A 14975-nucleotide genomic window follows, 5' to 3' on the forward strand; every position below is an offset into this window, starting at 1 on the left:
GTACTCAAATGGAAATACCTCAGATTTGCATGTAATTACCGCACGAGTAAACGTACTTAGTTACGATAAGATTGGACTTCACTGATCCCACAGCGGGGAAATTTACTTGTTAGGCGGCTCACAAAAAAAATAAATAAATAAATAACAGGATTAAGTGCAGAAGCAAGAAGTGTTATGTGGCGCTGACATCACAGTTCCCTTTGCAGTTGTGTGTGAGAGGCGGACAGCTGAACCACAGACACGAACTGACTGACAGGCAAACGCGCACACAGCGAGCCACAGACCTCCTCCGGTGCTCCCGAGCGACAAGATGTGGCTTCGAGAGGAGCTTTTGAAGGCCATATGGCACGCTTTCACGGCCCTGGACGTGGATCATCGTGGAAAAGTTTCCAAGTCTCAGTTAAAGGTGGGTTTCGATTTTGTGTTTTTTATTTTTTTATTTATTTATTTTTTTTGGTCTAACTGTGCACTGAAGTACCGTGTGTAACGTTGCTCTTCTTTGCCAACAGCTATATCTGTTCAAATCACATGAGTGTTACTAGTTTTCGCTCATCTAAGAGACATTTTGTGCAGAAATAGAAAGAACGTTTGCTCAACATTATACTTACTTAGTAACATACACTTCTCAGGTAATTTACTTAGACACCACACTACCACAATTCAGGGGTAACAATTGGACTTTTTCCTACTGCATATGCTTTTCACCCATAGTTACCAGTTGCTTTGCAGATTCAGTTTTTACGTTAAAGATATACATGGGCGAATTAACCCTCTGAGATTTGACATATTGACACAATACATAGCAGTTTCATAATCTCCACTGACACCTAGAAACCAGTTAGTACTCTGTGAACTGAAATGATTTTTTGATTGATTACTCAACTGACAGAAAAGTAGCTGGCAACAGTTACTTTCTGATAGCTGATGAATCTTTTGAGTCATTTTTAAAGCAAAAATTCAAAGCAACCAGCCTCTCGTGAGAATTTGCTAGTTTCCCTAGTTTTATATTACAATAAGCTAAACATTTTTGGGTTTGGACCTTTGAACAGACACAAAAGCAATCTGAATATGTTAATAAGGAGTTTTTCACTACTTCCTGAAATTTCATGCATTTAATAACAATCAGTTGATAATTAAGGAAAATAATTAAGATGGATGAATAATTATGGATGTATGGATGATGGAAATAATCATTGATTGCAGCCTTACTTCTATGATGGAATAATACTACCTACTCCTTGGTTTTCTGTGTGTTAAATACTTGATACACAGGGGAATAAATTGTGAACAATTTGATAAAATACAGCTTCACAACAAATCAGGACCAAGGGGGCCGCAAGTTGAAGGAGGGACGACCTGTTATAATTGATATTCATTGGTGCAAATGGCTGATAAATTTTCAGTTAATCAACTTATGTAGACCCAAATAATATTAAGTATATCTGGCTTTGTGGCTGCTGGGCAGTCACCTGGTTTTACTGTTTGGTAATCCATACTTGTCAGTATATGAGGATAAAATATGAAATTGCCTATAAAGCACCTCTAGGCCAATTTAAACAAGTTATACGTTCGGATAATACTTATTTTTATTAAGTAAATATAAAATTTGCAATTGGGGCTTTTAATTTTAAAGTGCTTATGTTATATTGTTACTGTATATTACTGTATATTGTACTGTACTACTACAGTATGTATGACATTTGTCAGATTATGTAATTAATCCATCATTCATTCATTTATATTGCAGCTTATTTGTGTTTTCCTTGTGTGTCAACACTCATTGCAGGGAGTTTCAAAAAAGCAAGAGGTGGTGTTTCACTGTTTGACAGCCCTGGGCTTGAGTTTGCTTGCCTGCTGGGTCTGATGTCTATGTGCCCAGCCTGACAAAGACACAGTCTGACTTCAGGGATCCTGCAGTGTTTTCATCTCTCACATATGCTCTCTCAACATTGCAGAGTGGCCAGGATAACTCTAAAAGTCCCTATTTTTGGAGATTAATTGATGGTCTTTATAGCACTCACTGTGATGGCCAGTTTAAAGCTTACTATCCACCATCAATCTACCACCACCCTGTGGACTGTGAGATAGAGATTATAATCTAATTTTGCTCCTTGTTTTTGTGAAACTGCAGTACTGTACAGTTAAAATAAAACACTTCTGGGTGCAGTCCTCCCTTTTTACAGCTGAACTAACCAGTAAAAAGTACCTTTAGTCTGAGGAGTGAAAGTTCATCTTTAAGAACTGAAGTAACGCTTGACCAGTAATGCCTGTAAATGACAGCACAAGGTTTTTGCATGTGTGGTAGCAAAATTTGAAAAGTGCAAGACTTATCTTGAGCTTAACCTTCAACTTCAACCTACCAGATATATTTATTTTGCAGGAATGTGTAACTGTACAGCAACATGTCTTGAGTTATTGTGTGTCCCCTAACCTGCAGTACTCATCATCAGGGTATCTAATTTGCTAATTGTGGTTCTTTAGGTGCTGTCCCACAACCTGTGCACAGTGTTGAAGATCCCTCATGACCCTGTGGCCCTCGAGGAGCATTTTAAGGATGATGATACAGGGCCTCTGTCCAACCATGGCTACATGCCTTACCTCAATAGGTTTATTCTTGACAAGGTGGGAACAAAGATTGAAAAGATTGTAGTAGAATGGGAGAGTCTTGTGTTTTTATTCTAGTCAACATGCCATTGTTTGCCAAAATGACAACTAGGGCTGGGTATCTTTGAGATATTTTATACTAGTGCCAATATCATGGCAATATTGACATCTGAATTTTGGTACTGCTGCCAAAACTCATTTTTTTGATACTTTTCTTCTGCCCTGACTATGCATTAATATGCGCAGCTATGCAGTGATCTATACATAATTCCAGTAAAGGTTAAAGACAGAAGTTGGCCACCAGAACAGTCTGGTCACAAACTGTGAAACAATATTAGACAACAAATTCAATGATTACAAATCAGGAAAAGATAACATTCCATGAACAAGAGTTAGATCAAAGATTTTATAAAAACGGTTGTTGCAGGATTCGGGATTCATAAAAGTATAGACAAGCTGTGAAAGGGGATGTATTTATTTTAAAAATCCAACAAAAGAAGTAGAACTTCACAAATATTAAAACATAAACACACGAGGCTGTACAATAACTTTGCATGAATAAGTTTAAATCATGAACTATCTGATCAAAGAATAAATAAAGAAGATTACAAATCTGACAAGATATTTTATGCCAGTTGTCTGTACTTTACAGTTTTCAGTATGTGGTGTTATGGACACATTTGAGTCACTACTAAGAAGTAATGATGTTTGATACCGCACCCTGGTGGTACCAAAGCTCTTATTTATATTGAATATTGTGCTTTAACATGAATAGCCCTCAAAGGCTTTTTTTTTTTAAAAACTTGAATTCTGAAAGAAAACCTAGACAGTTACACAACCTATAAAAATAGTAAAAACTCACCGCACTAAACACACATTTCTTCTCTGGTGAAGACTGTATGACAAAGATTAGGATGACTAATTGTGGCCTGTTTTGCTCTGCAGGAGAGGAAATGGTTATAACCACTTCTCTGTTGTAATCACAGCAGCAGTGGGGTTTTGTCTATTATTTATTCATTATTAGATGGGTTATAGGATTGTTTATTGTGTTATGAAAGTATGTTGATAAAACAGGCTGTATCCCCTGATAGAGTTTTTGCCCTGCAGTTTAGTAAGCGCAGTGTAATAAAATACAAACACATCTGTTGAAGTGTTATGAAACTAACTCTCATGTCAGTTAGTGAACTGCTTGAGTTTCACTCCTTCTGCTTGGAAGCTGTTTTCTTGCCTTTCTCTTGTAGGCTCTGACTTGAATAGAAATGAGGCATTTAATTACATCAGGTTTGTGCTTCACATCCTGCAGACTCGAGGTTCTGAAAGAAGACAAACAACAGTCTCCTGCTTAGCATCTGTAAACACACTGCCCTCACTGGTGCTGACCATTGTGACTTTGACTCTGACTGAATGCTGCATTTTTATCCGCAGGTACGGGAGGATTTTGATGTACAAGAGTTTAACAAGATGTGCTGGACACTGTGTTGGAAGAAAAATATCTGCACTAAAAGTCTGCTCATCACAGAGAATGATGCTTTCAAAGTCTGGTGCATTTTCAACTTTCTGTCAGAAGACAAATATCCACTAATCATCGTCATTGAAGAGGTGAGGAAGATTCTTGCCACTGTTTTCTCTGAGATTTTTTTTTTACATCGTAGAAAAGAGTCTAAAGTTGAAGATAGATGTTTAACCATCCCTCCACCATCCCTTTAACCATTTTAAGTAAGTTAAGGTTTTTACGGTATATCTATCCATCTCCTTAGATTGAATACTTTCTGCGAAAGCTGATGGAAACCATGGGGGGTGTTTGGAGTGAGGAGAAGTTTGCAGATTACAAGTTTCACCTCAACACGAACTCCCTGACTGCCTGGGAGCTGATTGAACTGGTGGGGATGGGTTACTTCAGCAAGGGCATGAACCACCAGACCCTGTCCCTGGGCATCAGTGAAGTCTTCCAGGAACTCATATTGGATGTGCTCAAGCAGGTTAGACAGGATGCTGACCACCCCACGCATTTTTCACATTGTGTGTGTGTGTGTGTGTATAATATGCATATATATGTATATATTCTGTTAGACTACCATCATAATGGAAAGAATAACAATAGTATATAATTTGTTGTTTGGTTTGACAGAAATGTGCAGTTTTCCTTTGAGTGCAAAGGACATCTTCATGTAACTTTTAATAGTTACATGTTAATAGTTACATGAAGTTACATGTAACTATTCAAAGTAACATGAAGATTTAACTTTGAATAGTTTAAGTTATACAGTTATTATAATATTGGATTTACAGTATATATCAAAGCCAGTGTGTAAGCTGATCTCCTTATTTGGGATAATTCACACATTCATATTATTAATGATAATGTAAACACATGTATGATGTGTAATTATGGATGTTTCTGATGAAAAATATATTTCACTGAAACTACTAAGATGTTACTTACTATGTGTTACTTAATACATGGTATGTTACTGTGTTTTGAAGGGATACATGATGAAAAAGGGCCACAAAAGGAAGAACTGGACTGAACGCTGGTTTGTCCTTCAACCCAACTCGCTGTCGTACTATGTCTGTGAAGATCTCATGGAGAAGAGAGGAAACATCACTCTGGACCGAAACTGCTGTGTGGAGGTTAAGCTGTGCAGTTCTGTTGTCTCTAGGATGTGTTGTTCACAACATGTAAAATTTAATGTGTCAACAAAACTGTATTGACTAAATCATTCAGAGTTCCTTTTTGTTTCATTCAGGATTTCATTCAGAAATAGAATCACCGCAGTCGAACCCACATGGTTTTGTATATTTAGTAGGATGTGACTGAGGGTTCCATAATACTTTTCTCTCCTGCAGTCTCTGCCAGACAAAGATGGGAAGAAATGTCTGTTTATCATCAAGTGCACTGATAAAAGCTTTGAGATCAGTGCATCAGATAAAAAGAAGAAGCAGGAATGGATTCAAGGTATTAATGAGTCATTTTCCAATGACTCATATCATCGTCTGATTATTTTCTTTATCATTGTCTCTAGAATTTTTGAGTGTCAGGGTTACTTATCCAACAGTGCGTCTATAGTCAGATTGCTGTGGAAGTAAATCAGTGATTCCCCTGTATCTCTGTCTTGCGGCAGCTATCCAGACATGCATCCAGCTACTGAGGCTGGGGCTGCCCTCTCCTCACCGTGAGGCCCGGCAGAGGCGCAGGGAGCTGCGGCAGAGGCAGCACACCGAGGTGGAGGACCTGGTGGTGAAGATGATGAAACTCCAGGCAGCCAATGAGAACAAACAGAGACAGCTAGAGGCCATGAAAGAGGTACTGCTCCACCTTTAACTCCTACAACTTAAAACTAACTTTGAGATGGAGGCTGTCTTACCGTTGTTCAGATGTCATACACAGGAGTCCTTTTCAAGTCATGTTGCCAACACTTTTGTTTTTGTCTACTTCCCTTTATTTATTTATTTTTTTACATATTCTGGTTTGAAATAGCCCAAATACCCATTTAATTTATATATGATGCAACATACCGTTTACAATGAAAGGGGAAGTAAAACCTGCTATGCAAATGACATTTCATATCAGTCCGAGACACCTGCATCTATTGGAGGACTAGACGTATGAGCTCACTTGTTTCAGAGTTGCAGCAGATTATTGATAGCTTCTCACTTCTCTTTTTACCCTGCCAGATGGCTTTTTTTTTCAAAGGTCAAAAACTAATGTATCTTTATAAGCCCAATTAATAATTATGTGGTCTTTATGTGGGTAATTATGTGGTCTTTATGTGGGTCTTGCTAAACACACCCTGGTGTTACTAAGTAAAATATTACATGAAAAGAGACTACAAGGAAAGAGTAAAGTTGACTGTTATTCTCATTAAATACTTACTGAACCATGTAAAACAAACCGAAGTTTCCGTCTTAGGTCTTGTTTGTTTTCTGAGGATTTCCCCTCGCAACCTGAGAAAACCTCCAGCCAAGCAGAGAAGTAACACCTCTTTCCTGTTTTGTGCCTTAGAAAATGGAAGAAGCTGCGGCTAAAGCAGCATTAGAGGAGCAAAGGAGGAAGCAGACTCAGTTAGACCTACATGATCGCTACAGACTGGACCTGGAGAGAGAGAAAATGGTAACCACTGTGTCCAAGTCTGTCTCCCACAACTCTGTCCTGATAATGTGGGCTCATGAGTGATCCACTGCATTAGTGGAAACACATGGTCTCTGTAAAGGATCAAAAGGAAAACTGTCAAGTGTGGTAAACTGAAGCTGTGTTTTTATTTTATTTTTATCTTCTGATGAAGTCACCATCACCCGTCTGTGGTACTGTCTTTACAGGAACCAGGCTAAGAATAGTTGAAAAATATCCCATGATGTTGAGTCATTTTTTTGTCAGATGCACTGACTCTTAGTAATCATCTGAATTCTGTGACTGCACAGATAAATGTCTTTATAAAGCTAAGCTGTATTGATTGCTCAGGTGAGATTGCATCACTGCAGCAACTTGTAAGGGGATGTAGATACTGAAGATTTACTTTTTATTTACAGATTTTTGCTCAATTTAAGGAACTGACTGTATGTACAGTTATGTGTAAAAAAAAAAAGCTCTACATTAAACGTGTGTGTGTGTGTGTGTGTTGCTCAGGTGCGCCAGCAGATGGAGGAGCAGGTGGCTCAGAAGTCTAGTGAAGTGGAGCTGTACCTGCAGCGTGTCCGGGAGCTGGAGGACATGTACCACCGGCTGCAGGAAGCATTAGAGGACGAGAGGCAGGCCAAGCAGGATGAGGAGGCCATGCGAAAACTGCAAGCCAGGTCACTCTCACACACACGCACACAATTTACAGTATGTGGATAAATACTGCAAAATCAACAGATGTTTAATATAATACAAACCAGTAGACTCAATAGACTCACAGTCTTTACTAAGCTGTTAATAATTACTGATTCAGCTCATTTTTGAGGCTGCAGGTCATGGTATCTTCCCTCACTATAGATGAAGGTGGTAGACAGTGTGCAGTGAGCTGAACACTGTTCCAAAGTTGAAAACAGTAGTTGATGTTTGAAGTTTTCACCAGAAGCAGTTGTGAAACATGGAAAACAGCATGGTTCCACACATCCTGGAAAACCTTGGAACTTTTTGTGTTTTTCTTCCACTCTTGTAAAAACACACATAAAATAAGAGAAATAGTACAAGGCCAAAAAACATTGTGTTCTGGGGAAATAATTTTGACATTCTCATATCACATAGCTGTGAAATTAGTTATGTTGTTGCGCATACCAGGAAGAAAAAGTATCAGTGAAAGACCATACTTAACCATACATACATACATTAAGCTGTGCTTTTGGTCTCCACCAGCTCCTGAGAAAACATCTGACTCTGCTAAATGCTCCTTTTTGATCATCTGCTACATTGCTTTCAAACTAAATCTGTATGCTGTGTGGTTTTTAGAGCTCTTTGGCTGAAAACAGCTGCCTGCTGCAGTGAGAGCTGCTCAAAACAGAAATTTCATGGGCGGACCATTATAAAATGATCTTAAACTCAATATAAAGCTTGATAAACCAGAGGGAGCTGCAGATTCTGGTGATAATTCTCATTTCACATCGTGTGTTATTGTGTGTGCGGGCTGCTAATAGTATCTTTAAAATCTGATTTTCAACCCAATTTCCATGTTATTGAATATCGTCAGATTTCACCATTTTTTTAATATTCCACATACTGTAAACACTGATAAAACTGCAGTCTTTGTTTGTTCTTTTTTAAAATAAAAACAGACTAGACAGGGGTGACTCAGCGGTGCAGTAGTTAGCAATGTCGCCTCACAGCGAGAAGTTGGTGGAAGAAGTTGTGGTGGAGTTTGCATGTTCTCCTTGTGCTTGCAAAGGTTCCCCCTGGATACTCTGGCTTCTTCTTCCTCCGTGCCCCTTGCCCAAAGTCATCTGGGACTGGCTCCTCAGTGTCCTCCATCCTGAATAGAAGCCACTGAAGCCTTTTTTTTGTTTACACTTTTATGTAAACAAAAAAAAGTGACCAAAAAAATTGAAGTATCCTTTCTTTGTGTTTTGTGTTCCCTTGCAGGTTGCTGGAGGAGGAGGCCACAAAGAGGGCAGAGCTGGAGCAGATGCACCTGCAGCAGCAGAGAATGCTGTCTCAGACCGAAGCTGAGAAGCAAGAGCTGGTAGCTGAACAGCTGGCCAAGGAGAGGGAGCTGGAGGCAGCCATGCTGCACCTTGAGAGACTGGAGAAGGAGCGACAGGGAGCACTGGAACAGTATGAGGTCAGGTCACACATATTTACAGGGATTCATTGTTTGTCCCTTGATGAATTGTCACTTGCAGGGCATCAGAAATGGGTTTATTCTTCTTTTTCTGTTTGGCTGGAGGACACAGCTATACCCAACTCCACCTGACTCAGCTTGTGCTAAGTTCAGACAAAAGTCATACATTTGTACCTTTTACTTCTAATTTAAGTCTAAGTTTCCCATTCTCATTCCTTCATCACTGTAGTGTTGAACCTTAGTCAGACCTCACTGTAGCAGTATACATTTCTTAGCTGCAGTTATTGTTATTAACATCAAGACATGTTAATCAATGGGGGACAATACTGCAAAATCCTCAACTTGAGTCCACCTTAATGGGTCTGTATGAGAACTTGATTAGTTGTTGATGAATTAACTCTGGTCTCTTTTTTGAGCAAAATAAGCTTCAAGTCATTTCAGCAGTCCCGCAGTCAGCTAATAAATAGAAGCGAGAGGGACATAACAGTCAGAATAATTAAATACTAATGAATTCTTAATATATGAGCCGTTATTTATTAATAATTAATTAATTATTAATTAATATGTGCATAATTATGTTAATTCAGTATCTTTATTTTCACAAAGGTGTTACGACCATTAGGTTGGTCTGAAGGAAAACGGGGGTAACTAGACATAAACTTGCTAAAGTTTTCAATCTCTTATTGTCAGTCTAATTTATCTTCAGGGAGAGACCAGGCCAAAATAACAAACCAACAACCCTAACAAGAAATAAATCCCCATTAGTGGAAACTACTAATGGGGATTTACTGCTACTAAAAAAAAAAAGGGTTACAGTCCCAAACCCAGTTTGCTATCAAGCTGAGATTCACAGAGTCTGAAGAGCAGCACAGCATGTAAATACACCTTACACAATCAACTCTTACATTCACCTTAGGGGGAATACAATATCCATCTCTCTCTTTCTTTCTCATATACAGGAGGTGTCGAGGAAGCTTGAACGAGCAGCTAATAAGACAAGGACTTGGAAAGACAAGGTGGCCAAACATGAGGGGCTGGTGCGGCTCATCCAGCCAGGTAGGGGGACAGGTGGTCGCTCATCAGTGGTTATTATATGAATTCACAAATTTACTGTGCTGCAGCGACAGAAGTATGTTGCTGTATGTGGTTGCTGGCTGTCAGGTGATGGTATACACCTCTAAACTAAAAGTGGGATTGTTGTGACAGTGGACTGTGCTGCAGGAGGCTGTTTCAGTCAGCATCCCCTCATCATCCCCTCTCTTTTATCCTCCAGGTCATAAAGAACCTCAGAGGATCACTAACTGGGGTCCAGCATCGGTCACTGACACTGAGCTGGAGATGAGGAAGAAGTCATGGCAGGAAAGTAAGAACCAAGGGGCTCAGCCTCAGTGAACACTCACTGTGATCGATGGATCACACATTGATCTGGAAAACTCTGACTGCAATCAACTGTGGATGTTTCAGGTCTGAAGAAGTTTGATAATGTGAACATACAGAGCCACATGATAGCTGAAAAAAATGCTTTACTCATTGGATTTTGGGCTTCTTTTAAATGTACAGCTTTGATTAAACTGCATTTCACCAGTTGGTTTTATAACAAAAAATATCACATTCAAGCATCAAAGGTTTATTCTTGTCCATGGGAGTTGTAGTCTGACAAAATAAAATCAAAATAATCTTAACTCATGGTCCACTTACTAGCTTTTCTCTGGTGATGATGGATCACGTGATGACATTTGAACCATTTCTATGATGAGATGTGGGTGAAAGCCCCAGGAAAAAAAGCCACAAGTGGAACTTGAGTTAAAATTATTTTGTCAGAAATTCATCTTCTTCAACAGCTTTTATTTTGCTCATTTGAATTTATTTTGTAATTTTAGTCCATCATTTCTCATTTCATGCGCAATGTTTTATTTAACTACCTTGCAGTTTTTTCACGTTTTGTGTTTGAGAACTGACTCACAGTGAGGTGCAGACCAGTGTCAGCTTCAATGCAAGTCTGTTAAAAAAAAAACACATCACGAGCTCTTCTCCAGTGCACCACGCTTTATTCATTGAACATTTTCAGCTGTCTTGTCTTCACCAGGATGGTGTCTGAGGCTGTTTCCTTATTTACAATACTTTGATCAATCATGTAATCGTGTCACCATAGACAACACGAGTGCAAAACCTTACAATCATCCTTTTCTTCATTGTGTGACATTACAATCAACATTTCACAACATTCTGTACCAAATACACTTTTTCATTTTGACCAATCAATAGGTAAAAAGGTGGAATATTCTTAATACAAGTGATTAAGGTATTCTTTCAACCTGTCTTATTCAGACTATTCTTTCAAAATATCTTCAAATCAGTCATCAATTAACATGACATAACGTTTTTACAAACATACCTTCAATTTTCCAGAGATATCTGAGGCAAATGATAACGCGTCACCCTGCTGAATGAAGTGTTGTGTACTGGAGAAGAACTGTGTGATTTTTTTGGTTTAATTTAGATGTTTTTGTGTTTTGATATAAACTTGTTATGATGTAAACTAGTGAAACTATGGAGTATTTTACTTAAATCCAGTATAACAGCAGAAACATTTTCCACTCTAGCTCGGTTCATTAGCTAAAGTTGAGTGAATTGCGTCTGTTACAGTCATAACTAAGATGATAAAATAAAACACCAACATTTTTTATGAAAGTGAATGAATGTCTTCATTTCAGACGTCCCTGCTTTTCATAGGTTGAGATTAAAAACACTAAACGTGTCTCTGAAGAATACAAGCTTTACCTCACTCTCATTATCTCAAATCCACAATCTGATCTTGATAAACAGTGTCCACCAGGTGTCACCATATGACCAGGATCCTCAGATTGTTATTAACCGAACCTCTGCGCTTCAGGCTCATGTGGCAGCTTCCAGCAGCATAACCCCACCACACTGACTAACAGTCCTCTTTTGTTTAAGAGCAAGAAAACACTCCATGGACAATAGTTTTAGGATGTTTTAGGATTTTAGGAGCCTGGGTGTATCTCCACCACTGCGTCATGATGGTGGCTTCAGCCTTTTCAGTGTGGATGGTGAGTGGACTCACCAGTATAAGATGGCTCTTAATACGAGCTGTGTTGTTGCAGGGTTCTTGTATTTTTCACCCCTGAAGGATGAGTGTTATTCTGACCACTTCAGTGGCACTCAACAACAACCTTATTTGTTCCTGAGGACATGCTTCTTAAATAAAAAAAAAAACTCATCACAGTTTTGTTGGAGATAATTTTCATCGAGTGACTGAGGTGTGTGGCTCAGAAAAATAAGGCCTCAGATACACAGACGATGGTTGTTAGAAAGAATCAGTTTGTTGTTGGTTTTGGTCTTTTCATGGGATTTATTTACAGTAAGAAAATATAGACTATCAGCAGCCTGATCCTTTAATTCAAGGTAGCTGATAAGTCATTTCTTATTTTTAAAAAGCATTACAGTTACCTGTAGAGATGCATCTAGCTGATGAGCATCAGCTCTGATGCTACCCGGATTAATCGGATCAGGTGTCAGCCTCAACGTGTCTGATCCACATTTAATACAGTTTCTTTGTTACATTCATTCAGTCTCAGTGATTCAGCGTTTAGAGCCACAGCCCTCCTTGACCTCATGTTACCTCGCAATGTGATATACACATTTAAAATCAGAGAAAAACAGAGCACCAGTATCAGATTGATGCTCAGCATTGGCAGATAACTCTTGAAGTACTGGAATCAATATCAGGGAGAAAAAAAAGTTGGATAAGTGCGTCCCTAGTTACCTGCCTGTTTGTATGACAGGTCTGTATGTGTTGTACAATATGACTTCATTGTTCCAGTTACCACAAAACAAGATGAATCACACTTGATGCACGTGACCTGCAGCAGCCAGGTCTCAGTTCTGCTGCATGTGTGTCAAAACAAATCAGTTTGTGCAACAAAGGACCACTGTCCTCACACGCACACCTCACATTTGTCATCAGCGCCCTCATGTTTCAGTGAAAAAAGAGACAACGTTACAGGAACATTGTAACTGGGTGAAACTATCGACTGTGGGTACTTGTTTGTATCATGTCTGCCAGCCAGACTGCACAATGAACGTCTTTAGTTTCTGATGTAAACACTCTCAGACCACCTGAATTCGTCTGTCCTCGAGAAAGGAGCTGGAAGGAGAGAGACGGTTCAAGTTGAGTTCAGAGTTGTCAGAGCAGGAGATGAGATAAGGACCTGCATTCATACAGTGATTCAACAGTCAACACCATGCAGATCTCTTTATACCGGTGGGTTACTGATAAGATCAGTTATAGAGACGTATTGCCCAAATATCTGATCTAATACTGTAATTCAAAATGTGGTTTATCACCAAAACTGATCAAGTAATCCACATAGATTCTCTTTTTATGGACACCTTTGTTCGTGCGAGTGACAGTTCTTTAACTGGTGCACCAAGACAACATTTAACACATTACTTAACATGAAGAAATATGCAAAAAAAGATTGGACTAAACAGCCATAGCTGATTTTCATTGCAGTGTTTGCCTTTAATTGTCAATCTGGTGAGTGATAAATAGATTTGCTTATAGATTGCTTCTATAAGAGGTATTTATGTTCTGGAATCTGAGAAAAATATGGTGCCTTTTTTTTTAGGAAGACTATTCTCAGAATTGGGAGTTTCTAATCTCTGTAGCTAAATTGCACAAGCCCTCAACATTCCAAAAATAAGGATATCTCTAGCTGTCTCACCCTCACCCCATGTGTTCGAAAAGTCCCCTAATGCCCATAACCAATGCATCTGATTCCTGTCCAAAATATCCTCATGGAACTTAAACAGGAACATTTTTCTGGGATTGTCTGGTGGTGAAAAAATGTCTGGCAGATGCCTGTTTTCTGGGTTAGATGACTTCCCACAGTGACCTCACCGCCCTGAGCATTTCGCATGGTTGAATGGACTCTGGGTTTAGCTGCACAGAAACTGAGTGGGGGGGTCACTTAACACTGGCAAGTGAAAAACATCACAACCTCAGATAAACAACTCTTAAGTGGGTCAAGGAAACAAACACCAACGCAAACTTTGGACCTCCCCACCTATCATCCCTTCAAGCTGTAAATCAAATGTCTAATTGTGCTTTTCTGTTCACGGATGAGTGGGCGGTGTCCGGATAAGATCATCTGGAGCTTAGCTGATTCATGCATTTGATAATCTCCCAACTAGACCCCCATGTGCTGCAGGCAGCTGACATCATCCTGATTTCTAGGGTGGGACTCGATGATGAGCATCGAACCAGTGAGATCAGCGTTTGGAGTTGTTGCGATGAATTTTGGAACAGGTGCCATGCTGAGGGCCCTGCAGGGCTCTCAGGAAAAGCAAACCCCTCAGCAGCGGTTAAATCAAGTTTGGTCACATTGCAGAAGCAGCACCCAGGAAATGGAAATTGCCACACAGCCTGCATTCATAGCAACTGCAGGGCTACATGGATAACAGGATTTGAAGCTCCAATGAAATAAATCAGTATCATCTGATAGTGGAGTGTTTCTGGGGCCTGCAGAATGGCTGGTCTGCTTATTTTTCAAGCTGTTTTCTCTGACAAGAGGCAGCTGCGACTGTATGTGAAGCCATTATTATTATTCTCCTCTTTTATTTTTCTTCCGTCGTTTTGTCGGCTAATTTGATCCCCTGAACGTGCTCAAAAAGTCACCAAACTTTGCCCAAAATTGTCCCCCGACGAAAATTCTTGTCTGACACTGTCCGTGCGACCGGCCATGGCCAAATGGCTCTGCAGCGCCCCCTAGAGTGTGAAAATATTCACCATAAGACCTACAGACTTGAAAATTGGTACATAGATGCATCACGTCGAGACGAGAAGAAAACCTCTTCTAGAAAAATTCCACGATGTACAGGAAGTTGGCCATTTTGGAAAGACTGCACCATTTTTCCTTTTGAACTCGCCAGGCTGTGACAAACTCCTCCAAGGGAAATTGTCCGATTGTGCTGAATTTTGGTCAGATTGCTCAGAAGGCATTAGGGACAAAAAGTTATCAAATGTTTTCATCGGGGTTACATGGTCTGCCCGTGGCACCGCCATGAAAATGACCCTTCGCCAACACACAGGAA

General features: G+C 39.6%; 1 protein-coding gene across 1 annotated transcript; it reads left to right on the forward strand.

The window, feature by feature from the left end:
• Positions 1-96: 96 nt before the first annotated feature.
• swap70a (switching B cell complex subunit SWAP70a) lies at positions 97-10985 on the forward strand. Its single transcript, XM_041059984.1, has 12 exons — positions 97-406; positions 2482-2622; positions 4030-4203; positions 4362-4583; positions 5089-5235; positions 5452-5560; positions 5727-5908; positions 6608-6715; positions 7229-7395; positions 8660-8858; positions 9818-9914; positions 10132-10985. The coding sequence occupies exons 1-12, from the start codon at positions 311-313 to the stop codon at positions 10248-10250; spliced, it is 1761 nt and encodes a 586-aa protein (XP_040915918.1). The 5' UTR covers positions 97-310; the 3' UTR covers positions 10251-10985.
• The last annotated feature ends 3990 nt before the right edge of the window (positions 10986-14975 follow it).

This window comes from Toxotes jaculatrix, chromosome 1 (genome assembly GCF_017976425.1).
Source record: "Toxotes jaculatrix isolate fToxJac2 chromosome 1, fToxJac2.pri, whole genome shotgun sequence".
NCBI lineage: Eukaryota > Metazoa > Chordata > Actinopteri > Toxotidae > Toxotes > Toxotes jaculatrix.

Bases quoted from the DNA above. Each gene is read 5' to 3' on its own strand.
- swap70a (XM_041059984.1), top strand. From the start codon at position 311: ATGTGGCTTCGAGAGGAGCTTTTGAAGGCCATATGGCACGCTTTCACG. The intron at 2,623-4,029 runs GTGGGAACAAAG...TTTTATCCGCAG, and splicing joins ATAGGTTTATTCTTGACAAG to GTACGGGAGGATTTTGATGT. The intron at 5,909-6,607 runs GTACTGCTCCAC...TTTGTGCCTTAG, and splicing joins AGCTAGAGGCCATGAAAGAG to AAAATGGAAGAAGCTGCGGC.